The 27,996-nt window shown below is 38.1% G+C and overlaps 1 protein-coding gene across 1 annotated transcript; it reads left to right on the forward strand.

Moving 5' to 3' along the window:
• The first annotated feature begins 7,770 nt into the window (after positions 1–7,770).
• LOC115985212 lies at positions 7,771–12,603 on the forward strand. Its single transcript, XM_031108179.1, has 3 exons — positions 7,771–8,100; positions 9,017–9,733; positions 9,811–12,603. Exons 1-3 carry the CDS (start codon positions 7,771–7,773, stop codon positions 12,601–12,603), a joined length of 3,840 nt encoding a protein of 1,279 aa, XP_030964039.1.
• Positions 12,604–27,996: the final 15,393 nt, after the last annotated feature.

Raw genomic sequence — 27,996 nt, forward strand, 5'->3', positions numbered from 1 at the left:
TTAATACTATGCTGACATGGAAAATTGTTCATTTATTTAATTTTTTTTAATACTGTGCTAATGTGGAAAATTGTAAGAGCTTCAAAAGTTTCAGTTTTATATATATATATATATATATATGGATTACTTGCTTTCCCAAAAATTTGAGTTATTAAAAAATGATAAATTTAATCATTATCCGTAGTTCTAACATTGGGGCCCATAAACTATAAAACATTGACTCAATTGCTTTTGAAGAGGGTAAAATTAGGGATGACAGATCCATTTAAATAAACTTGACGGTGCTAGATCAGTGGGCTGATAGTGGATAGATCTAAAGGCCACGTGGCATCCACCTGGTTTTAGTGATCTCCAAGAAATCCTAAATGGAAACAACTTGCGCCTCACGATTAACCCTAGACTGTAGAGTCCCAATACGAATAAAATCCTAACATAAGGAGGATCTCATAATATCTGCCCATTAATGATGATCTTCTCCATAAGGAAACATCTTGCTACACAAGAAACAGAGGTCGGTTCTACACTACTATAAAAACCCGAAGACCCTCAGAAATAAGGTACGCACAATTTCTCTAAAGCTTAAACTCTCAAGCATTGTTAGAGCTCTCTTCTGACTTAACCTTCAGAGGGTTTTTGTCTGGTACCCCACCGGTGCCCTTTGATTGGTTCTTTTTTTTTGTTCTTCAGGTGCACCCATTGACGTGTATGGACGATCAACTCACTGATGATTTTTTGTGCATCATCAGTTGGCGCCATCTGTGGGAAACAAGTGATCAACCATATCACCGCTCCTAAGACAAAGAGTTGCATGGTCCAGATGATCAATGGCTACCATCAACCAAGAGACCGAAACCCCACCTAACGCCTTGGAGAGTTACTGGAGCAAAATTTGGGCCAATAGAATGAATAGTATTTGAACCATCAAAATGATGAATAGAACTACAACGCGTCCTGAAGGTTGAAAGTTCAGGCATCACACGTCCCGGGGGCAATGTACCAATGGCCTTCCGTGCATAAGGATGCCTAATCATATGTAAAAGCATACGACAGATGCCAACGCTCTAGCAAGACCTCATGGCTAAACACCACAAAAGGAAGCTGACGGGCACCTAATCCTCATCCAAATCGGATGGATCGATAACCAAGGGTACCAACGATCAAGGATGCCAACGCTTCAGCAAGACCTCATGGCTAAACACTACAAAAGGGAGCCGACAGGTACCTAATCCTTATCCCAGTGGGATGGACGGACGAAACAAGTCGCCCATCAGTGCCTTGATCAAAATTCTAAGTCTTCCTACCTACGGGTGGACGGACGAACCAAGTCACCCACAAGTGCCTTGGTAAAAAAATTTAAGTCCTACCTACGGGTGGAAGGACAAACCAAGGCCACTCACGAGTGCCTTGGACAAAATTCTAAGTCTTCCTACCTATGGGTGGACGGACGAACCAAGTTACCCACAAGTGCCTTGGTCAAAATTCTAAGTCTCCTATCCACAGGCGGAAGGATGAACCAAGCCACTCACAAGTTCCTTGGACAAAATCCTAAGTCTTCCTACCTATGGGAGGACAGACGAACCAAGTCACCCACAAGTGCCTTGGTAAAAAATTTAAGTCCTACCTACAGGTGGACGAACGAACCAAGTCATCCACAAGTACCTTGGTCAAAATTCTAAGCCTTCCTACCTACGAGTGGAAGGACGAGCCAAGCCACCAATAAGTGCCTTGGTACAAATTTTAAGTCCTACTACCTACGGGTGGACGGACGAACCAAGTCACCTAGAAGTGCCTTGGTTAAAATTCTAAGTCTTCCTACCTATGGGTGAAAGGATGAACCAAGTCACCCACGAGTGCCTTGATCAAAATTCTAAATCTTTCTACCTACGGGTGGACGGACGAACCAAGTCACCCACAAGTGCCTTGGTAAAAAAAATTTAAGTCCTACCTACGGGTGGAAGGACGAACCAAGGCCACTCATAAGTGCCTTGGACAAAATTCTAAGTCTTCCTACCTACGGGTGGACGGACGAACCAAGTCACCCACAAATGCCTTGGTCAAAATTCTAAGTCTCCTACCCACAGGTGGAAGGACGTACCAAACCACTCACAACTTCCTTGGACAAAATTCTAAGTCTTCCTACCTACGGGAGGGCGGACGAACCAAGTCACCCACAAGTACCTTGGTAAAAAATTTAAGTCCTACCTACGGGTGGACAGATGAACCAAGTCACCTAGAAGTGCTTTGGTTAAAATTCTAAGTGATGTGCATGAAATATATACAATAAAGTACTCACATATCTACATATTTAGCTTTACTTTTATGTTATTTTGTGACTAATTATATAATATCTTTGTGTTGTAGGTAACAAGGGTTTTACATGCAAAGTGGGCTAGGCCAATTGAATCAAGCCAACTTACATCCAGCAATGCATGAATTCAAGAAAAGACCAACCCAATGAAATTTAAGTCCAATTGGAGCAAGGAATCAAAGGAAATTTGCTCCAAATCCAAGTCCAATTCGGATTAAGATTCCAGACTACATATCAGTTAGTATTTTTGGCATAACTTTCGGCTGAGATGTCCAATCGAGATGATTCAAGTTGGGATGGAACGTTAACTTAAAGGGCTACAACTTTGTAGTTTACCAAAAATCCAAATTATGACGTTAAATGGGCCAAAACTGTCGGTTAAATGAAGCCTAAAAATCTGGGATTTTCTCCAAACAGGAATTCAACTTGTAATAGGATTCCTTGACCTATTTAAAGGCTCTTTAGGGCAAAATTCAAGAAGGCAGAGGCTAGTGCTAGGGCTGAGGGCTGAATGTATAGAGAGTGCGGCTACTTCTTTGGTTTTCTTCTATGACAGTTAGTTTTATTTTATTTGTTTAATTTAATGTTTAGTATTTTATTTTTGTGTTTTCTTTCAATTACTATGAATAGCTAAATTTATAATTAGGGTTGAGGATGAAACCTTGTTAACGATTATCAATAATATTTATGTGATTTGATTTTTACCACAATAGTTGTTCTTTAATGATTTAAATTGTTCTTGCTTCATATCAATTGACTAAGATGAAATTCTAGATATGAGTTCAATCATGTTTTTCTCATGATTTAGGATTTATCTTAATTAATTGAATGCTTGGTTTATTAATTCTTGATTATAAAATTAGATATCTCTTGTTATTTGTCTGTCAATGGATACAATTTATGATTTGATTTTTAGAATTGGATATATCTTGTGATTTGTTTGGCTATAGATACAATTGCTGATTTGGTTTTATACTTAAGAAGCGAAGAAGAACATGCTTTTGATTTTTAAAATAAGGGTTTTAATGATGATATTTTCCATGATAGCAAGATTGATTTCTAGATTATCATGCAGTGGTTGGGAAAAATTAATGATCATAAATATATGCTGATATGATTTACAAGACAGATTCCAAAACCTTAATTCCTTTCTCTTAATTGTTTACATCTTTTTATTGCTTTATATCTTTTGCTTAGTTTAACTATTTATTTAATTTTATTATTTGCTTAGTTTATTTTATTGCAACCAACCAATTTTTATTTAAACTAGATTAGGATTAATTTGGTTAAGGTTTAATTAATTTTCCTACATTCATACAAGTCCCTGTGGGCTCGACCTCGTTCTTGTCCAACTATACTTCGGTATGGTTCGTACACTTGCGAGTATTTTAAAATTTCACAACACTAAGTCTTCTTACTTACGGGTGGACGGACGAACCAAGTCATCCACAAGTTCTTTGGTTAAAATTCTAAGTCTCCTACCCACAGGTGGAAGGACGAACCGAGTCACTCAAGTGCCTTAGTGAAAAAAATTTTAAGTCCTACCTACGGGTGGAAGGACAAACCAAGCCACTCACAAGTGCCTTGGACAAAATTCTAAGTCTTCTTACCTACGAGAGGACGGACGGACCAAGTCACCCGCAAGTGCCTTGGTCAAAAAGTTAAGTCCTACCTATGGGTGGACGGATGAACCAAGCCACCCACGAGTGCCTTGGTTAAAAATCTAAGTCTTCCTACATACGGGTGGGTAAACGAACTAAGCCACCAATGAGTGTCTTGGTCGAAAGTCTAAATTTTCCTACCTACGGGAGGAAGGACAAACTAAGCCACTCTCGAGTGCCTTGGTAAAAAATCTAAGCCCTTCTACCTAAGGGGTGGATGGACGAAACAAGCACTTCACAAGTGCCTTGGTAAAAATTTAAGTCCTCTTACCTATGGGTGGACAGACGATCCAATCCACTAATGAGTATCTTGGTCAAAAAAATCTAAATCTTCAACTTACAGGGTGATGAATGATCCAGGTGACAAACAATCCAAGTGATCCTCCAAAGATGATTGACTCAAATAGAAATCATTGAACCAAGTCACCAAGGTGACAAACGACGCTCCAAAAAAAAAAAAAAAATTTAAATCCATAGAGTGGATTGATACAAATTAGTATCCAAAATTTACTAAGTCCATAGAATTGACGATACAAATTAGTATCCAAAATTTACTACACCCATGGAATAGACAAATACAAACTAGTATAAAAAATTTATGAAACCCACAAAGTGGACGGATGCCACAAGATGGACGGGCATATGAACTATGTCCACAAAATGAACATATGTCAAAAAGCATCCAAATTTGTCTACAGGATGGATGGATACGTTGACTCAGTCCACGAGGTGGACGGATGAATGATATTGAATGAAGTACATCTTATTATTAACAAATCCACAAGGTGGACGGATGATGAAATGTACCTAAATTATTGTCCACAGGATGGACGGATACATTGACTAAATCCACAAGGTGGACAGATGAATGATATTGAATGAAGTACATATTATTAACAAATCCACAAGGTGAACGGATGATGAAATGTACCTAAATTATTACTAAGTCTGCAAGAAGGATGGGTGAGGACCACCGGGCCTGTTGGTCCAAGTGGTACCTAGTCATGCTAGTGACTTTCAACTCAAGGGTTCTATCCCTTGCGTAAACACTTACCTAGCACCCAAAAAAAAAAAAAAAAAAAAAAAAAAAAAAAAAAAAAAAAAAAAAAAAAAAAAAAAAAAAAAAAAAAAAAAAGAGGAAGAAGGATGGGTGAGGGATACTTGAATGTATCTGATAATTACTAGGTCCACAAGGTGGACGGATGCACCCTAAAAAGGTATCCACATTAACACGTTGCTGGTTACACTTACACATGCCTTCTAGCCAGTTTGGCCTTATAGAAGCAACGCATGCCTTACGCGCTTTAGATGGTAGGCGAGATTAGTTAGTATTAGAAAAGTAACGTATGGTGCACACATTGTGCGTCATTATGACATGGACGGAAAGTCTTGATTTTGTCGCAATAATTTCAGTATATCACTTGTGCAACGATTGTCGGTATTATCTTCATGAAGAATGTGCCAAGTTGGAGGATGAGGTCGAACACTCGCACCATCCATTTCAATCTCTGAAGCTGCACGGTATTGTAGATGATTGGGATTTCTATTGCAATGTGTGTCAAATGGGTTGTCGGGGCTTCAGCTACCGTTGCACCGACTGTAATTTCAAAATGGATCTTTTATGTTCACTCAAATCAAAGATTCAGTTACCAATTCACGACCACAAGCTAAAGCTACAGGTTGGTAATACTGAAACTGAACCATTCTTTTGCGATTTCTGTCATACTAGATGTTACAGTCATCGAGGACGGATTAAAGCACTCAAACACTCAAGCATAGAAACTGAAGCCTCAGAATACAACACCACAGGCTAGTTGACTCGCATGAACTGGCTAAAAGCTGGGAACAACCCAGTTGAGCTCTCTTCCTTATCCTTGGCTTGAACTATTAGAAAACATGGTTTGACCCTTTTCTTTCAGCTTGGCCATCTCACTAGTCCACATATCCACCAGCCCAGACATGACTAGAAAAATCTTAGTAACAAAAACAGACAAATTGTGAAAGGAGGAAAAGTTGTTAAAAGTTCCTTGAAAATATTTGAAGCTTTTGGGTGGATGATGTTTTTGAGATGTGGAGTCAAGTTTAAATTAGAAGGCTGAGAAGTGTAGAAGGGTTGTAATAATTGATATACAAAGCGCACACCTTCTTGTTATCTGTGTGCTTTACTGCTTATAAACACATTTTGGCCGGTTAATTTTAGTCCAGCTTCCTTGTCCCCACAGCCACAGGAAGTTCCAAAACCACAGCAAGCCGGTGGTATATTAAAATAATGTTGAATCTCCAAGTTCAATGCAAATCTGATAAGGTTCAGCATACACCGACTATTATATTGTTAAAAAAGGGCAAGTTTGTCAAGAATTCCACTGGACGGTTACCATGATGACATGTATACTTTTGACGCGTCATCATCCCGTGAAAACCCCTTGTGGTCAATGCAACTTTAGCTGACCCACTAAGGCTTTGGGTCGCAAGAGAAGAGGAAAAAAAAAGGGGGATTGGCAAGGAAAAGGAAACAGAGAAATCTCTTTCCCTTCCTTAACTCAGTCACGGCTCCAGCTGAAAAGCTCATCGCCAAATTCGGGGAAGTCTTCTCTACTTTATCCATCCTCTGCCTTTACCTTTCTCTTGAAGCTTGACCTCATTTGGTCATATCAATTTGAGAACCAATGTGTAAATTTGGCTTCACACATGGTTGCAAGACATTTTTATTATATATTAAATATGGTCCTTGCTTTGTTACAATCACTATTAGCCTTTTCAAAGTCACCTTCAAGAAAGTGTTATGTTCTTTCTAAGCCTTTTGGATGATGCCTAAGCCAGACTTTACTACCTTCTGCAGCTAAGAGCTTTCATTGGCTTATATTTATTTTCTTCTTCAAGATTCTTGTGAAGCTTTAAGGTGCTTTTAATCACATTCGCACCTGGGTTAAAAGTAAAATATGGCTGTTAATTCGTTTTGAAGCTGATGTTGGTTGGCCTAACGAGTAGCCACCAGTTTTGAAGATGTTTATGTAGTAGACATGACTTATATTACATGCTCCTATTTGCTGAAATAAATATATATACTCACAGTACACTCACACACTAGATATTCGCTGTCAAGGTGTTTAGCTTAATTGCTTAAAGATGGTCTCATCTTCCACATCATTAACAATATGGGATTGCTTGCAACAAGCTTTATGTGTGCAGCAACAAGCTCATCACATTTGGCATTATTTCACCAATAGAAGCTGAAAGGAGAGACAAAGATACTTCCCATAGAAAGCTAGCATCCACTTAATGTGAGGGCAGGTTCTTAAAATCCCCAATCTGCGTTTCGAGGGAAGTTTCTTCACTTTGATATTTTCTCATATACGGCTAGAAACATGATTGTTTAGTTGAGAGTAATGCCTAAACAGTATTTTCTCTCAAGACTAGTTTTGACAAGCTTAATATATGATTACAAGATTGAATTTTTCTCATTATGGTTTCCTGTCCATGGACCTGTATCTACACAAAGCTAAATGGCTGATTTAGCTTTATTTAACTGCAAACTAGTCATTTAGTGGTACTAATCTTGTTCTTGCAGGTTTGGTCTCACTAACAAGAAAGGTCTAAAAAATGAGGTTGCTCTTTCAGTGGGGTTTCTCCCTGAAACCTCTCACTGTCTCGTAGCATTGTAGTTCCTTCTCCGAGGAGTTTAGGTCCCTGTGAATAACAAGGTTATTCTCAGGCTAGTAGGTTTTTTCTTCTGGGTATATAGGGAAACACTACACACTCCCCCCCCCCCCCCCCCCCACCTTTCCACCCCTTATTCTAAAAATGGATGACTTGTCAATCCGATGGAAATCCCTTACTCTATCCGAAAAAGAGGGTTCAGGACTAGCTCTGAACTCCGACCAAGCCACTTCAAAATTTTCCTTGGTGGCTCGATTCCTAACCAAACGACCGATCAACCTGGACGCCATAGCAAATACATTCAACCCCTTGTGGAGGACAAAAACGGGATTCAAAATGAAATACATTGGAGATCATTTGGTACTTTTCTCCTTTGATTCCAAAGAAGATGTTGACAGAGTCATAGCAGTAGAGCCATGGAGCTTTGACAAAAATCTCATGGTGGTCTCAAGATATGAAAACGAAACGGAGATGGTAAGCTCAAACTTAAACACAGTGTCTTTTTGGATACAAATACATGACATTATTTTACGCTTTAGAAACAGAGGAGTGGCCGAAAAGATTTGCGAGCCCATTGGAACTGTCATGCAAACAGAGAACCCAAACGAATGGGACGGTGGTAGTTTCATCCGTGTTCGAGTAACTCTGCAAAGGTGACTGCTCCCTTTTCAGTCTTTTCGGAGCCTCCCTATTGTGTTCCCCCACAGAAGCCTACCCAAGCTACCTCGTTCGATCAATTAATAGACGAGATTGACAGAGATATCCAATATGTTGAAGGGATGACTACCGAGCAGCGAAGCCTAAAAGAATCCAATCCGGTCCAAACCATATCCTAACCAAATGGGCTAAACATCCCAAATGAGGCACCCCCAGCAGACAAATCGGTGGATAACATTAAGGCAAGCCCACTTACTGATATCTCCAATAATTCCCAGGCCCATGCAGATTTTGACTCGGTTAGTGGAAGAAAATGGACCCGTTTTCAACGGCCCAACTTCCTTTCAATAGACAAGCAACTAGATTACTCTTTGGGCAAAAGAGGACCCCTACCAAATGCAGTAGACTCAACCCCTCAGAAACGCAGAGCAACCTCAAAGGATGATACTCCTTCATCTCCTTCCCAAACGGCGGTGGCTGGTAGGCAGCCCCGCCGAGCAAAATGAGTCTCCTTTTTTGGAACGTGCGTGGGCTTGGGAACCGACGCACTGTTCGCGAGCTCGAATGTTTTTTTCGGGCACAAGATCCCTCCGCCCTCTTCTTAGCCGAGACGTGGGTGGGAGAAGCTAGGCTAATCGGTTTGTGTTCTGAGTTGGGCTTCGATCAATACTGGGTTTCTCCACAAGTAAATCGTCTGGGTTGTCTTGCTCTGTTTTGGAAAAACTCTCTTAAGATTGCTATATCAACTTCATCGCCGAATCACATCGACGGCATGGTGGGCGAAGACCAGGAAAATAAGTTTCGTCTAACCTGTATTTACGGCTTTGCTGACCCAGCTAGGAAAAACGACACTTGGGATCTCCTGCGCCATCTCCGTGCAAGCTCCTCTGTGCCGTGGGTTTGCGTAGGGGATTTCAATGAAATCCTCTGGTCTCACGAGAAATGTGGCTTGGGTCCTAGAAGTGAGCTGCAAATGAAAGCCTTTCGTAATGTCTTGGACGAGCTCGATCTGAAGGATTTGGGTTTTGTAGGGAAAAAATTCACTTGGAAAGGGCGTCGACATGGTGGCTATGTGCTTGAGCGGCTGGATAGAGCAGTTGCAAACTCTCTTTGGCTCGCAAAAAACCCGGGCACAAAAGTTCAGAACCTCCATTCCAACTCATCGGATCACCAAGCCATCCTGGTGAAGCCTGAAGGTATCACCCCTAATCCAAATCGCCCCTTTAAATTTGAACAAATGTGGCTTAAGGATAGTGGGTGTAGTGCCACTGTCAAAAGCGCATGGGTCCCTCCTATGGTGGGGATTACAATGCCGGAGGTGGCAGGGAAGGTTAAAGTCTGTGGCTCGAAGTTGTCGGAATGGAGCAAAAACTCCTTTGGCAGCGTCAAAAATAGGCTTGAAGAAAAGAAAAAACTCCTTGAAAAAGCTGAATTGGCCGCGGCTAAGGAGGTGATTTTCTAGTTGTGAAGTCCCTTCAGAAGGAAATAAACGACATTCTGGACTCAGAAAATTTGATGTGGCAACAGCGTTCTCACGCGTTTTTCCTGACCTGTGGTGACAGGAATACTGCTTACTTTCACAGTAAGGCTTCCCAAAGATTCAGGAGGAATAGGATTTTGGGCTTGAAAAATGCTCAGAATAATTGGTGTACGGAAGTGAATCAAATTAAAGAAATCACAGTTGAGTATTACCAAGCTCTATTTTCCACCTCCTCACCATCTGATTTTGGGGACATCCTGGACAAAATTCAACCATCAGTAACTGAAGAAATGAATGCAAAGCTACTAAGGGAGTTCAACAAGGAAGAAGTGGTACTAGCAGTAAACCAGATGAAAGCCATTTCAGCCCCTGGTCCCGACGGTATGCCCCCTCTCTTCTTTCAATCTTTTTGGAATATAGTTAGTGATGATGTCTGTTTTGCTGTGTTAGATTGCCTGAATAACTGTAAGATCCCAGAAGAAATAAACCTTACTCATATTGCATTAATTCCAAAAGTTAAATCACCAGAAAGAATTTTTGAATTCCGTCCTATAAGTTTATGCAGTGTGATTTATAAGTTGGTATCTAAGGTGCTGGCCAATAGACTTAAGTGTTTACTGTCTGAAATTATTTCAGAGAACCAAAGTGCCTTTCAGGCAGGTAGGGTTATCACAGACAACATATTGATGGCTTTCGAAACTCTGCATTACATGAAGCATCACCAGTCGGGCAAGTTGGGATTCATGGCGTTGAAATTAGATATGAGCAAAGCGTACGACCGGGTTGAATGGAAATATCTAGAGTTAATTATGAAGAGTATGGGTTTTGTTGACAAGTGGGTGGCCTTAATGATGGAATGTATTTCAACAGTTAGCTACTCGATACTCATTAACGGTGAACCCTCTCAAACTATCCACCCTACTAGAGGAATCAGACAGGGAGACCCGCTCTCCCCATTCCTCTTCCTTTTCTGCTCTAAAGGTCTCCATAGCCTTCTCCGCCATTCTGCAGAAACTGGCCACATCAGGGGGATCTCCATTTGTAGAAAGGGCCCCCGACTAACTCACCTCTTCTTTGTTGACGACAGCATTCTTTTCTGTAGAGCCTCTACTTCGGAATGCCTCAAGATCGAAAACATTTTGGACAGCTATGAAAGAGCCTCCGGGCAGCAGTTAAATAAGTCTAAGACTTCTCTCTTTTTCAGCAAATCTACCCCAGCTGAAACCATTGATCAAATCACTAGTTTAATGGGAGCTCAGGAGGTCAAGCAATATCAGAAATACCTCGGTCTCCCTACCCTAGTGGGCAGAAACAAGAAAGCAAGTCTTAGATTTATCAAGGAGTGGGTGTGGGCCAAACTTCAGGGTTGGAAAGAGCAGCTCCTCTCCCAAGCGGGTCGAGAAGTATTGTTGAAGGCGGTGATTCAGGCCATCCCTACCTTTGCCATGAGTTGCTTTAAACTCCCCATCACCCTATGCAATGACATAGAGCAATTAATCCGCAAATTCTGGTGGGGTCACAGGGGAAACCAAAGGAAGATTCATTGGTCTAAATGGAGCACTCTCTGCCTTCCAAAAGACATGGGCGGCTTAGGTTTTAAGGATCTTCAGAAATTTAATGAAGCTTTGTTGGCTAAGCAAGTGTGGCGTCTCTTGGAGGATAAGCCCTCTCTCTTCCACAGGTTTTTCAAGTTGAAGTTCTTCCCTAGAGGCTCTATTTTTGATGCAAAGGAAGGCAGGGGTTCTTTTGCTTGGAATAGTATCCTTAAAAGCCGAGAACTTATTAAAAAAGGGTCCCAATGGCGTGTGGGAAATGGAGAAAACATTCCAATATTCGGAGCCAAATGGCTTCTTGACCCTCAATATCCAGAAATACAATCTGCTCCTACTTTCTTCGGCGAAGATGCTAAGGTGGCTATTTTGATTGATAACGATCGAAAAAGCTGGATTGATGAGGTAATTGACAATAATTTCCTGGTCCATGAAGCTAGAGTGATCAAAGCAATCCCTCTAAGCCTCATTGAAGTAGTTGACAAACTTTGTTGGTATAGCAATTTAGATGGTCTGTATTTGGTGAAAGGGGGTTACAAACTCCTTATGAGCGAGGATCAAAACTCTAATGTTGTAGCTTCCCCGGGGTCCTTGCCAAAGAGCTCGTGGAGGAGTCTTTGGAAATTGAACACCCCTAACAGAATAAAGACTTTGTTGTGGCGCGCCATTTCAAATGCCTTACCAACCCGGGCTAACCTGATTAAGAGGAAAGTCCTCACTGACCCAACTTGTCAGGCTTGCGGTTTGGCTCCTGAGACATCCTTACATGCCCTCTGGTCTTGTCCTAAGCTATCTAGTGTGTGGGCCGTGCACTTTAGCTTACTGAGAAATGAAGCTAGTGGAAGCTCTTCCTTCCGTGAAGTCTTTCAACTGTGTTTGGAGAAGTCTCACCCCCCTGATCTTTTTGCAATGATTTCTTATCAAATTTGGTTCAGGCGCAATAAGGTGAGAATAGGTGAAGTTGTGGAGGATCTGAAATTGGTTAACTCTTTGGCCAGGGATGCCCTTCAAGAATTCCAACAAGCAAACATAGCTCCCCTCAAGTCTCCCCCTGCTCTGAGCATCCCCAAGTGGGTGCCTCCACCTTCGGGTTGGGTCAAAGCTAACTTTGATGGGGCTATTTTCCAGGATCGTGATGCTGCAGGACTTGGTATCATCATCCGAAACGACTATGGTCTTGTAATGGCTGCTCTAACACAAATTATTCCTCTGCCCACTTCAGTGGAGACAGTGGAAGTGTTGGCAGCAAGAAGGGCGGTGATCTTCGCCTTTGAACTGGGATTTGATTAGGTCATCCTCGAGGGCGACTCTGCAATTGCAATCCAAGCTTTGAACTCTGATGACTACTCGGCAGCTCCCTTTGGGCATATAATTTCTGATATTAAGTCATTTTCTCCCAGCTTTAGGTCCCTAATCTTCTGCCATACTCGTAGATTGGGAAACAAAGTAGCTCATAGACTAGCTAGGGAAGCTTGTAATTTCTCTTTTCCTTTTTGTACTTGGATAGAAGAAGTACCTGTAAGCTCCTATGCAGATTACTCTGCAGAAATTGTTAATGCATAGCCCTCCCCTGCTTTTGCTGGGAAGGTTTTTCTCAAAAAAAAAAAAAATCTTGTTCTTGCAGGTTAACTAAATTATTTTTTATGCCTTATGGCTAGTCCGTAATGACGTTACAGGACACTCACAAATATTTTGACTATCTAGTTGTATTGCTTGGATGTCGCTTTGAGCCAATCAATCTAGCTTGGGAAAGATAGTGACAGTACAACTTGTCAAGGCATGAGCCCAAATGGCCTTAAGAATGCAATTAGTAACTACTAACTCAGTGGCAGCATTATGGAACCTTATTGCCAATAATGGGAGTGATCTCTAGCCTCCCGAGCTACAAATTCAGGGAAGTTCCTTGACTCTTTCTTAAAAGCATGAATAGCTTTCTATTGAATCATGGTATCCCTTTTTGCTTAATCGGAGAGTAAATCCTCCCATTTCACATGTTTGGGACTATGTATAGATTTGACTACATGACTGCCTTCAATAATTTCAGTGGCTGATTTACTTGCTGATCTTTCATCACTAATGAAAATTATCTTCGCGAAATTTATACTGGATGAAAGTAATTCAGTCTTGTCTTTTGGCAGTCCCATGGAGGCTTTTTCAAAATAAATACTTTATTGAACAAATTGATTCTGGGTAATTACTAGGGGCAAATTTAGTTTACCCCCAGTATCTTTCATGAAGACCTAGATTCATCTACTAACCATATATGTGTGGTATACAATTTACTTACTCCTTGAAATGATATTTTATCAAGCCATTGAGGACTACTGTGTTATACAAAATTTTCATGACAGCCATGATTCGTTTAGCAAAGCTAATTCTTAGCCATTATGCAAGGCATGGCCTTACGTTGCCTCTTGGAATTCTATGGATCAGACATGATTTACTTTGAATGGTCATCATACTTAATGCATACTGGTGGCTAAAATGGCTAATTATCATCGCTATCTAGCTTGTCAAGGTGATGGTGATCCCATCTTCCATGAGACATAGCAAACACAAAGGAGCTCCTTGCAACTCTCTGGGCTCATTGTAATCTCAAGTACAAGCCATAGAAGCTTCGCCTTTTCTCTCTAGTCTATGACATGGAAGCTATCATCCCCACAGACTTCCATAAGCTAGCTATAAAGCTAGCAAGGATTTGAGGAATATCCAGGGGGGCCTACCAATGGCGCTATTCTTTCTTGAAGACTTCAAATGATAGCACTTACCTCATTGGTATTCTCAAAAGCCATACAACATGCCATTGGATTGATCAGATGGGAACCCTTACTCGGTAGGGATCTATATGCTCATGCATTGTGCCATCTAGCATGATATAGACGGGATCGCCTTAAGCTTAAAAGAAAAGGGAGTGCATATTTCTTAGGCACCACAATTGTCAATGCAAACATGGGTGATATAAGCCAAGGTGACTAATCTCACTTTTGATGAAGTCAAAGACTTTGTAAAGGCTTCACCCCCAAGAACAGGGCTCAAGTTTAAGGTTTAAATAGAAGTAACGACATAGAAGACAAAAGAACACTTCGTTCCAAGTGATGAGCCACTGGATAGACACCACGTGTCCTACGACATTAATGACCCTAAGCCAGCCTATTAGGCTAGGTATGTTTTTCAGGAGACAAATTGAACCATCACTCCACGGGCCCGTCCACTCAGAGATCACGGACCCATGGAGTGAGGGGGCAACTGAAGAGGGTAAAATTAGGGATGAAAGATCCATTTAAATAAACTTGACGGTGCTAGATCAGTGGGCTAATAGTGGATGGATCTAAAGGCCACGTGGCATCCACCTGGATTTAGTGATCTCCAAGAAATCCTAAATGGAACCAACTTGCGTCTCACGATTAACCCTAGACTATAGAGTTCCAATACAAATAAAATCCTAACATAAGGAGGATCTCATAATCTCTGCCCATTAATGATGATTTTCTCCATAAGGAAACATCTTACTACACAAGAAACGGAGGTCGGTTCTACACTACTATAAAAACCCAAAGACCCTCAAAAATAAGGTACGCACAATTTCTCTAAAACTTAAACTTTCAAGCATTGTTAGAGCTTTCTTCTAACTTAACCTTCGGAAAGTCTTTGGTTGGTACCCTACCGGTGCCTTTTGATTGGTTCTTTTCTTTTGTTCTTTAGGTGCACCCATTGACGTGTATGGACAATCAACTCACTGATGATTTTTTGTGCATCATCAGCTTTTATTTTAGAGTAGGGTCCCAAAAAACCAAAATTGAAAGAACTTCATTTTGCTCTATCAAATCGTTGGCAAGTGTCAACGACTTGATAATTGGTATCAATAAAACATCGACATTGGGGCCCATAAACTATACAACATCGACTCAATGCCACCATTGATAATTGTGGTATCAATAAAATTACTCGACATCTGTGTATTACCGTGGGTGCATATGATATGATAATTATTGATCTTGCTACATTCTATCAATTGCTTTTATTTTAGAGTAGGGTCCCAAAAAACCAAAATTGAAAGAACTTCATTTTGCTCTATCAAGTCGTTGGCAATTGTCAACTACTTGCCCGACTAGAAATTGAATTAATTACAAGTCAAATGTCGCAAAAAATTTTATAACTATAAATCTCACAAGTTGTTATCGGTATAAGTACAAAAGCGATGTGTTAATTAAATAAGAATTAGTACTTGTTAATTTAACAATTATAAAAAGTATTGTATATGTAGCAATAACCTTGATTTGAAGTGCATAACATCTAGTGGTACGGCTAAAATTAAAAGAGCTACAAAACCTTATCTATCGATCTTTCTACCCTAAATGGACAGAAATTAAAAGAGCTAGCAGAAGATGGCCTTTCGAGGGTCATGAATCAAATCAATTATCTACAAAAACTTGTCAGTAAAGTTGTACGATTGATTTGTAAATATAGATCAAAATATAATCCTTTGGAAACCGACCCTATACTTTTGGAACTGGAACTTAGTTTTATTGTTGTTATATAACCATCGGGAAAATCCAGAGGAAAATTAACTGCAAACTTGAAATACGGATATTTCTCATTAACAATAATAATCAACCAAATATTGAAAAAGAAAATCTCCATAGAACAAGAATTTCTTCAATTTACATGAAAGGCAGTGGTCATTATTTTCTTGAACTTCCTGCAAATCCAAAACTTTATTTAGAGCTACCGGACTTAGTACTACTATTACTACCTTGACTGCCTTGGGTGCCTTGATCACGTTGCTCAACACTTCCATAAAAGTTTATGGTTCGTACCTTGAAACGCTCATGTTTTAGCAGCAACTCGTCTCCCTTTTTATTCGGAGGTGTTCGCGGCGAGTCAAAGCTTAAACTCCTTTGGATGCTTCGATTTTTCATTTGATGCGAGATCACATTTGGCACCGGTACCGCTTGATTAACTTTCTTAAGCAGCTTTCGATGAACTGAGTTTCCCACCTTCCAGTCAAACATATAGTAGTTATCAGCCGAGTCTTGTATCTTTCTCATTGCAAGGACATCTTTTCCTAGCTGTGACATATCATTTTTTTCACCTCCGGAAAAGGTTGAATTCCCTGTGCTTGTCGCTGGAGCTGTCGTTAAGACAATCATTGCATCATCTGAGAGATACCCATCAGGTAGCTGAACCTCATCAAGAGGGTTAGCCATGGAAATTGTACTATTTAGAAGACAACAAGAATCGGAGAATATACGTAAGGGCTTTGCGGAAAGGATAAGGGTGATATTCTTGGAAAAGGATGAGAGTTTGGAAAGATAAGATGTTGAAGTAACTTTGGTAGATGAATGATGTTATGATTTTCTTTTTTATTTTTGGCATCAAAGAAGTTTGGCCTTGGCAAATATATATAGGGGCCGAGAGCTGGAATTTTAATTCTATTTTTGTTTCAAACAATGAATTTTCCTAGCCATGACTTGGTCTTTGTAGTTAAGCTACACGTCAATGAGTTACTCATATTCATTGCAAAGATTTTAGTACAGTACACAACTATTCCCTTGATAAACAATTAGCGGAGGAAAAAAATTAATAGAGTTATATGAAAGTGGTAAGTAGTCAATTAAAGTTTATCAAATTGGATAATTATAACAAAAGTTATAGCTTAAATTTTGGTTAATCGAATTACTCTATTCATTGTTTTGGAGACTAAAAATAAAAATAATAATTTTGTTTGTATAAAAGAATTTAGTGTAGCCTTTAGTTTTAGAGAGTAGGAAAACTGATACAAAAATTTATATAGAATCGAATGGTATTATGGACTAGAAAAAAAATTATATTTTGATAGATAGTTAATATATTAAGAAACAATTATGAAATATTTTTTCTTTTATTTATATTTTGTTAACACTAAGTACTTGTTAATTTTATTTCTCGGGTATTAATCTAGTATTGAGTCTTTTTGTAAATTTCATTGAAAAAAAATTCTTTTTATAAATTTTTATTTTCCATTGGTAAAAATAAAATAAAAATCATAGTTTTGTTTTGGGGTAAAATAAAAATCATAGTTTGACTCACAAAGATAAAATCTCATAGTTCAATCCTTACTTCTCAGCGTGTCATGTGACATTGTGCGTGTAGAAAGTTTGAAGGAAAAATTTCACAAGGAGAAACAAAAGCGAGAATTAAAATTTCTTTCTAGTATTTATTTATCTATTATTAACAATTTTAATTAAGCAAAATAACTTTCAAGATACATACAACTAGTCACACGATATTTAATAGAGAACTACAAAAAATATATAATTCATGGACCGAATTGACCAAATTTTAACTATTATAGATCAAGTTGACAATGACCTAGTTGGATGTATAACTCAAGTCCCTAGGACCTCTCCGCCACTTGCAAAAGGTCACAGCGTACAATAATTCAAATTGCATATGTAACATGACATTAGAAGTCTGCTGTAATTATGTAGACCTTTCAGAATCTTATTTTAATCATTTTGCTTTTTGAATGGTTGAGATGTAATTGCACCCAGTGTGGTGTAATTCTGGAATTACACCGGAACTCGATCCCTAAGAGCTTCAGCAGTTGGTTTTTATATCTCATCTTATTTTATCATTCCAAAAAGCAACTTTATCAATTATATCATATTATTTTACAATACACCCAACATCCCAAAACTCTATTATTTTACCATTTTATTAAAATATTATTTTTTAATCTTTTTTTTTATTTCTCTTTTTCTCCTCCTTTTCCTCTCTTTTTGACACGACCCAAATCCATGGAAAATGAATTTAGATACATGACTAACCTACTAAACTTATACAAATCCATAAACATAAGTAATGTAAAATAAATCAATACTCCAAAGAAAACAGTACTCTTAAAAACCTCTTACAAAAATCTAAACACCACAAATGGGAAAATAATCTCCACCATAACAAAAAAACATGAATCACAAAAATAAAGGTAACTAAATTCTATAAGTCTTCAATTCATACTGAAGTCGCCTACAACTTCCATGCTCTACCTTGCACCTTACAAAGCGACCCAACAGTTCTATATTTCCAACTATACTTTAATTTGAAAAATGGTAATTGATGGGGTGAGCCACACATCTAGCAAGTAATTATACAGAATACACAATGGAATAGAGTCAAGTAAATCACGAGTATTTTGACTTTTTCACAACTCATTCAATGATATCAAAAATAATTATTCCAAAACATATAATGAATCACTTAATACATATGTAGTTGCATCTTAAAGTCATTTGAAATCACATACATATAATTGATCAGAGCACAGTTTCACATATACACATCACATATTCTCACATACAATCCTGTGAGCGGATACCAACATCTAACCCCTACTGGTGAGGGATCAACACATATTCTCACATACAATCCTGTGAGCGGATTTACACATATATCTGATATATATGATCAATTCTAAAACACTTATTTTGAGTCACATATCACAAGTCAAAGTTTATACAAAATATAATAATTTTCTTAGTGTTAACAATTTCCTTTCAAATACAGAGGCATATCAAAGATCACAATATTGAATAGAACATAAATCAAAAGATGCTTGACTTTCTTAGGGAACGAATAGAGACTGAGGAGTTTATGTAAATATATATTACAATTCTTGAGTAAATCTGAAAATTAAATTTGCTAAAGGAAACATTTTAAATGCCATTTGGAGAATAAGAATATGACCTTGAAATCACTTGGTTTTAACAAATTTAAAGAACAAGAACCTTTTTAGAAAACTTACATTGAAACTCAATTATTTATGAAAAATAGTTTAATTTAGAAATCATCTTTTAAATGAGATTTGGACATTCAAAACTTATTTGAAATTTGAAGTATCTCTTTAAAACATTATTTAATAGTCGAAATTTCTCTTTCAACGATACAAAAATACTTTTGACAAACTTTAGAAAATATAAGTTTGAAATACAAAACTTTTGAAAACTTCTAAGAACCTAATGGAAAAAACTTGTGCATATTATGCATAATTACTTACAGCACTTGAATCACTCTGAAAGTCCAGCTGAAACACCCTCCAAATAGTCTCAAAATACTCTTAGATAGGACCTAGAATCAATCATGGAAATTACTTAATATCCTCCATAAAATATAAATCTTACTAACCTATACAAACTGACTCACGAGTAAAATACTTTGCTGAACTAATTAATAACACTAATGCAAGGAATCTCTACCCAAAATGTTTCCTCGAATTTATCAAACCTTAGAGGCAGTAACTAATATATTGTAAACTCAAGATTTCATATATGCCCCCACAGAAAGTAAACCCTTACACATTATTTAATCTTTAATCTTGACTTTTTTTCTAGAATACAAGCTGTAGGGACCCTAGAATTTAATATATATAGATATATATAACCCAAAGTAACGTAAAAGCCATGTACATGATCAAACTGTGTGACCCGTGGTTTTACTCTAGCAAGTTTTGTAAACCATGGCTTTATCTAGATACACGCAGTGGCTTTGTTCCTAAATGTAATCCGTGGCTTTATAATCCCAAAGTAAAAGAAAACGTTAAGCCAATCTAATCTATATAACCACCAAAAAATGTAAAAGCCATGTTGTCCTTGAATTAGGATTTGCAATCTAGGAATTAATATGTATATAACCTAATGAAGAACGTAAAATCATCTACACGAATTAAGATTTATAATGTAAACAATCCCCCTTTTAAACAATCTACCCATCACTACCAATTCCAAGATAAGATTCTAACTTTGTAATTCTTTGTTTCTAATGGTGAGAAATCATACCTTGAAAAATCTGATCACCTCTTTAATTGTATGTGCTCTAACTCCAAGGAAAACCTCTTAGCCTCTTTGATAAAACCCTTTCTATGAAAACCTTGACTGTCTCTTCCTCTACCCTGTAGTTGTATTAGAGATGTGGGTTTAGTGGGGTAGTGGGCTGCACTTACTAATAAAAAGAATACCTATGGCGCATCAATTATATTTAAAAGAAAACTTAATAATAACCTCAAATAAAAGTATGGGGGGTATTACACTTTCACCCTCAACCTCTAGCACCGGCTTCAACCTCTAGCAAACCCATACCCAGCAAAATCACAAGAAGCAAATCACAACAAAAATTCACCCAAATCAAACAAGCACCAGAACTAAACAATCTCAACCTCTAGCACCGGCCACAACTAAACAAACAATCACCACCACGCCACCACTACCCTCTGCCCAAACAAACCCAGCAAACACTGAAACCCACCATCAAACCCATCGGAACAAATCCCCCAACCCATCGAAGAAAATCACAACCACTGGACCTAAATCCAACCACCCAAACACCACCCAAACGCCACCCAAATATGACCCAAACGCCGGAAACCGGAACCAAAAACCCAAAATAAAACCCACCAAGTACCCACTACAAACCCAACAAACCCATAGCAACTCAACCAACCAAACGCCGGCCACTAAACCCAGAAACCGGCCACCATGTCAACAACACCAAACCCACCAAACGCTGGCCTCTATGCCAATCTCCACATTGGTCTCCACGCCAATCTCCACCGCGCTGACCTCCAGCCACCACGCCCATCGTAGCTACGCCACCAGCCTCGCTACCATGCCAATATAGAAATCTGATCCGACGTGAGCTTCGATCTGGCTTGGTGATTTGGCGTGAGCTCCGAGAGAGAAGCTTGACAATGGCGAGAGAGAGGGGGGATGAGAAACAGAGAAGGAAGAGAGAGAAAAGAAAGAGAAAAAATGAGAGAGGAGACGGAAATTGCCGGGTAAAAAAGCATTAATTTTTTTTTTTTTTTTTTAATACCATTCAGCTATAGTACCATCTTACATTTGAGATGGTATTGTAGCTAAATCTCAAAAAAAAAAAAGAAAAAGAAAAAAAAAAAGGCTTTTCCCATATGGCCTTCCAGTTTGCTGAGCATTTCTTGGGCTTGTATGCCAAATGTATCTTACATTTGGCATATAGGAAGCTCACTGCAGATGCTCTAACAATAATATATGTGGTAATGACGTATTTACAACTTAGAAGACACAGTATAGATATATACATAGATGATTTTAAGTAATAGCAAATGGATGCAATTTTAAACTCTTCAAGATTAAGTCCGTTTCTGTCATATGTACTGCCATTGCAAACTGGCAGCATGATAAGTCACATTGATGCTATTAGAGCTGTATAGGGACCAGGGAGGGTCTTATTTTATTGCTAGCCAGGCAGCCACTGAGCCACTGTTTATTTTTATTTTTATTTTATTTTTTGGAAAAATATGAATGAAGTAATTGCTACGGTAAACATGCCGTAAAGTCAATTCTAATTAACTGGATATCCTAAAGCATAAAGCATTTTGTGTGGAGTTACCAACGATTATTGTTTTCTTTTTTTTTTTTGGTCACCACTATCATTGTTAATTATCACACACAGTCCAATCTCTTTTTTATTTTTGTTTATGTGTTTTAGGTGAAATACCTGTTTTGTTTTTGATACATCAATATTTGAGATGAGACTAGAGTTGAATCTTGAATATGTCCATTTAAAACATCATAAATTGCTAGTTGAACTGTAAAGTTCTTGGCAATTAAACACTTAATTTTCTAAATAAATATTAGTCAATCTTATCAAACTCTCACAACAAAACCATTATTATTTTTGGCTAAATTTTTCGTTTAGCCTCAACCTGGAAGAGGGGAATGTGAAAATTACTAAAACTCAAAAATTTAAGTTCATATATAGTGAAGATGACATAAACAAATTGTTGGGTGCGAAAAAGTTTCCCTCCCGACAAATGAGATTTATGTTGGGTTGGGGGTATAAACCGAAACTCAACAATGGGCTTAATGCACGGCCCAAAGACTATCGGTGAAGATCCAAGGAATCCACTATATTTTATGCCTTGGGCCTAGATTGGGACTGACAAGAGCGGCCCATAAACAATCCCTACAGCGGACATGTCAGCATGGTTAAAAGAACATACTATAAGAAATAATCCAGTAGTAAAGTGTTTTTGCAAAAAATAGTCCAGTGGTAAAGTATTTCTGCAGTAAACTGGCTCAGTAATAAAATGTCCTAGCAGTAAAATGAGATAACAGGATAAACCTCTAGCTGTTAGCTATTTCACAGATTAAGGGAAATATATACATTTTTAGACTGATCATCCGTTAGCTCTGGAGAAGTGTCTTCTAATACAACAATATGAGGGAAAAATTCTATAGTAACAATTACATCATAACCATTAATAGAAAACGAATAAAGAAATGCCATAGGTTTCATTATAACAAATAATAAGGAAAACTTAGTGTGAGATGAAGGGAGAGAGAGAGATCCCAGCTAGCGCAACTAGATAATTATGGTGCCAAAATATGCTCGTGAATATAGTGAGTAATGAGGAAGATTTCAGGTAGTATGAGCAGTAAGAGAGAGTGTGTACAGTAAAACTGTTAGAGCTTTCTCCTGGGGTAGACAAGTGTTTGTGAGTAGAGTTATGAGATGTATTTTTGAGTTAGGAGCTGGGGAACTTAGTTTCTAAGCTTGAAACTAAGAACTCAATGACTTTTCAAAGCTTAGAGAAAGCTTAAACAGAGAGGTTAAGGAAGAACTCTTTTTTTTGGTGTATGTCTTAGTGTATCTTGGTGTCCTTTTTGTTAATGGAGAGTGTCCATTTATAGTTGAGTTTTAGGGAGTGATTAGCAAATAATCTTTGCTAAATCTTTCCCAATTTTCAAAAAATCCTTAGAGAATCGTTCATAAGATTTTAGCTAAGAGTGGTAAGCTCAGCTTTTAGAAGGTTCTTACTATTTTGGGTGATAACAGCTAAGATTCTGACTTAGCATTGAATGCTGATTGGCCTTGGCTAATGGGATTAAAGCATGCTTTAGGCTAATGATCTTGGTTATGTTGGTGCAAGAATCAGAGTTCCCTAGGGCAGGTTGCATCACCCCAAGCCAAGTGTAAACCTTGGAGCCCTATGCTGGGAATTCTATTAGGATCCCCTTGGTGCCCTGCAAACCATATTTCCCTAAATTTCCCCATTTGGGGTTCATGTGCTTGGTCCATGAACTAGAGAATACATGTTTTTAGTATAAAAATAAACTGATTTCAAGTGGTTTTCAGGAGCTTTAATGGCCTAGGCATGGCTGCTCCTAGTTCTTGACCGACTGGGTGGAGAAGAAAGAAGTGACAGCTGGCTAAAGCTTCCCAGCTTTCTGTCACATCACTTTCAGCTTTATGTCACTTGAGAAATGATGGGATTTCAGCTTGTGAAGGAAGGGTTTAACCCCTGATGGATACATGTCATCTTTTGGTCTGATTGGATAAGTTGGGACTTGATGGGAATAGGCTCCAGCTGTTTAGTGGTGCTGAGATTTGGCTTGTCACCTCACGTGAGCTTCAGCTATTGGAATTTGTGTGTGAACTGGGCTAGCCCACCTGGGCTTTGTAGTTAAGCTTCTTTAGGCTTAATCATTCCTACAAAATGAATAGTTTTGCCATGGGTGATATACATGGGCTTTCATAAATCTTGTAAGAGAAGTATTTTTTGAGGGATGAGTAATTATATTTCCCACAAGTGAGGGATTTAGTATATGTAAAACAACTGTCAAAAATAGTATTTGAGCTTTGTATGTATGTGCCAAAATAGTATTTGGGCTTTGTAAAGTAGTGCCAAAATAGCATTTGGGTTTTGAGCATAAGTAATTGTTTTTGCCAAAATAGTGTTTTGGTCTTTGTAAAATAGTTGCCAAAGTAGATTTGGGCTTTTGTAGGAATAGTTGTTGAATTATCATTTGAGCTTTGTAATATAAGTGCCAAATTAACATTTGGGCTTTGTAAAATAGTGCCAAATTAGTATTTGGACTTTATTAAATAATGCCAAATTAGTATTTGGGCTTTATGAAAATAATGCCAAATTATTATTTGTGCTTTTAGAGATAGTTGCTAAATTAGTATTTGGGTTTTGTAAAATAATGCCAAATTAACATTTGGACTTTGTAAAATAGTGTCAAATTAATATTTGGCCTTTGTAAAATAAGTGCCAAATTAACATTTGGACTTTGTAAAATAGTGTCAAATTAGTATTTGGGTTTTATGAAAATAATGCCAAATTATTATTTGGGTTTTTAGAGATGCCGCATCGTAGTGGGCTATAGAGGTGCTACATTATAGTGGGTTTTAGAGATGTCACATCGTAGCGGGCTTTAGAGGTGTCACATCGTAGTGGGCTTTAGAGATGCCGCATCGTAGTGGGCTTTAAAGATACCACATCGTAGCGGAATTTAGAGATGCCGCATCGTAGCGGGCTTTGAAGATGCCGCATTGTAGCGGGCTTTAGAGGTGCCACGTAGCAACTAGCTTTGTAAAGATGTCATGTAGCAACCGGCTTTAGAGATGCCGCATCGTAGCGAGTTTTAGAGGTGCCACATCATAGTGGGCTTTAGAGGTGCCGCATCGTAGTGGGATTTAGAGATGCCGCATCGTAGCGGTGCCGCATCGTAGTGGGCTTTAGAGGTGCTGTGTAGCAACAGGTTTTGTAAAGATGTCGTGTAGCAACGGGCTTTAAAGGTGCTGCATAGTAGCGGGCTTTAAAGATGTCGCATTGTAGCGGGCTTTAGAGGTGCCACATCATAGCGGATTTTAGAGATGCCGCATCGTAATGGGCATTGAAGATGCCACATCGTAGCGGGCTTTGGAGGTCATGTAGCAATGGGTTTTGTAAAGATGCCATGTAGTAATGGGCTTTGTAAAGATGCCATGTAGTAATGGGCTTTAGAGAGGATTTTGTAGGGCTTTTTGGATTTTCCCACAAGGTAGATGCTTTTGGGCTTTTTATGGAGATGGCATAATTTTGTGGCTCAATATGGTAGCAATATGTTGAGTATTTTTGTGAAAGCCCAAGTTGGATAATATGTGGGCTATAATGGGTAATATTTGTGAGAGGGCCCAAGGCAATTTATGAGATTGTGTATGGAATATTTGTGAGAGCCCAATAACATGGAGAATATTTGGGTAATATATATGGGGAATATTTATATGAGCTCAAAATAATTTATGGGTTTGTGTGAGTATTTTTGTGAGTGGGCTAATGAAATTAAGGCTCGAAAATTTGTACCTCAACATAAATATAGTCATCCATTATATTGACGAATGACGAGGCATTAAATGAAAATCAACAAGCCCAGGTGTAAAGAAAAAACCAACAGACAAATAATCATTAAGAATATCATTTATTGCCAACGGAACCAAAATCCATAAAAAGAGTTGTTAATTCCCATATATGGAGAAATGGAGCCTATACAAGGAAGACGAAAACAAAAGGAAAATGTACACAATTTTATATTTACAACTACTAGTCAATACACTCTTATTTGAGCAATTGAATCATTTCAGCTTGATCTAATTTAGCTATCGAAGGGTTTTTGGCCAACACCACATCGGTGTTCCACCTTGTTCTTAGCTTTATTTTGCAGATTGGCTTGAGATGCAACCTAACATCTTCCATCCTATAGACAAAAGCATTACCGACGAATGTCAACTTCATCATATAGCTTACAAGTTTCATGTGAAGATTTAATGGGCTAGCTCGAATGCTTGGGAATTTGTAGTGACGTTCCGTGGGCTTTGTTACAATTTTTTTTTTTTTTAATTAAAATTTGAGGGTGTTCCTAATTCTGTGATTAAAGATGTTCCTAATTCTGTGATTGAGGGTGTTCCTAATACAGAGAAAATAAAAAAAATTAAAAAAAAAATTTCAGGATTTTTTTCAGGTCAGGGTGTTCCTAGGAACACCTTGAGTTGTAAGTGGCGTCGCCACTGGTTACAGTGTTTGGTTGTCTCTGTTGCTACAAAGATTCAATGGGCCAACTCGAATGCTTGGGAATTTGTAGTGACGTTGCGGTGTTTGGTCGTCTCTATTGCTACCGGTTTCTTGTGAAGATTCAATGGGTCAGCTTAAATGCTTGGGAATTAATTTGTAGTCAGGTCACAATGTTTGGTCATCTTTGTTGCATGCAGTGGTGGTGGTGACGAAGATGAACTTCAAAGGCTAGGGTTGCTATTATGCTTGGAAGAGGAGAGGGAAATGGAATGAAAAGAGAGACACCTCGGTTGTTTGGTTGGTAACAGGAGTTTCTCTCTTTTAATTAGAAGTCACGATTTTTGTCAATTTTTTTTTTCATACTCATACTAAACATCCAATTATGTGTTTTTCAATATTAAAAAACCTGTTGGATAAATTCCAAATAATTATCCTGAGGTTTGGACTAATGTCAAACATATTCAAGACAATTGATAACACAAACATTTTAGTCCTTAAATACAAACGACGTTACAAGCCATTTGTGCACACTACCTAAATCGGATTTTACATGGTGCCTTTTCATTTTCCAGACCGCAGGTTTAGAAAGTGCATCCAACAATCAAATCTGTTCCTTCCAGCTCAAATGCACCTCTGATCATCACATTTTAGTCCAACACTCCAACAGGTTTACATCAGTTTTTGCTCTTCCCAAGAGCAATAAATGCTCTTAATATAAACCAAAAGAAAGCAACCCAAGTCATGGTTGGTTCAATGGCTCTCTTCAATCTTCATCAGAGTTAGACACAATATTTTTAGATTTTCACTCAAAATAAATTTTTGGATGGAACAAAGAGAAAGAGGGCTTCCGTGCAAGTTTTAATCCAAAGAGAGGTACACATTGGTTCTTGATATCACAACATAGCTAAAATTCTTGTGATGGAAGAAGTATTAATTACTAGAAAAATAGTTTATTTAGTTTTTGTTGTAGTTTCTTTTATAGGTTGTGCTTTTAGCAACTTGACTCTTTTGCTTGGTAATTTCGACACTTTTTTTTTTTTTTTTTGAGAATGCTAAGTATTTTTAACACACACACTAGCGAGAAGAGAAAGTTTTTTTTTAAAAAAAAAAACTTAATTACGATGGTGTATATGAAAAATGTTCTAACTCTTTGATACATAACACATGCTTTAAAAATACTTAGAACTTTTAGTATGTAATCTTTTCTTTTTTTGCTAGGTGATTGCAGGGGCTAAAACCCCCAAGCAACGGGTCATACGGGTACCTGGGTGCCAATAGGCTACTGATGCCAATGGCTTTTAGTATGTAATCTTAGATTTTTTTTTTTTTCTTTCTAAATTATAGTTTTTGGTACGTAAAGAACTTGGCCTTTATGGAAATTAATGGACAAATACTATTAAAAAAATTAGGATTGACCAAGGAATTCTTGACCTCAATTGACATCTGTAATCCCATGACATTAGAAGTCTGCTTTAATTATATAGACCTTTCAGAATCTTGTATATATCCAACTAACGCATCAGATCTGATTAGAATATTTGCATTTCAGTTGAGTTTGTTTGGAATAAAATTGCATTCTTTTATTGTCAAACATTGGGTCCCACAACCGGATTAAAATGGAATGAAAGAAACAGAGAGCTTGTCAAACATTGGGAGCTAGTAGCTTTTTTTTGACTGAAAAGTTAGAGGGAGCTACTAGCTAGTCTCGCATGATGATCTGGAATGAAAGAGACGGAGAGCTTGTCTAAAATACAAGTATTTTTGGGAAAAGTCATTATAGGAAAAGCAGTTACTACAGGTATTCTACTCACAAAACCCTTGCACAGTTAAACTTT

The sequence above is a fragment of the Quercus lobata genome, chromosome 4 (genome assembly GCF_001633185.2).
Source record: "Quercus lobata isolate SW786 chromosome 4, ValleyOak3.0 Primary Assembly, whole genome shotgun sequence".
NCBI lineage: Eukaryota > Viridiplantae > Streptophyta > Magnoliopsida > Fagales > Fagaceae > Quercus > Quercus lobata.

Excerpts from the sequence above, each read along its gene's own strand:
- LOC115985212 (XM_031108179.1), top strand. The coding sequence starts at position 7,771 with ATGGATGACTTGTCAATCCGATGGAAATCCCTTACTCTATCCGAAAAA. Across the intron at positions 8,101-9,016 it reads ATGAAAACGAAACGGAGATG|ATTGCTATATCAACTTCATC; the intron begins GTAAGCTCAAAC and ends AACTCTCTTAAG. Across the intron at positions 9,734-9,810 it reads AATTGGCCGCGGCTAAGGAG|CGTTCTCACGCGTTTTTCCT; the intron begins GTGATTTTCTAG and ends ATGTGGCAACAG.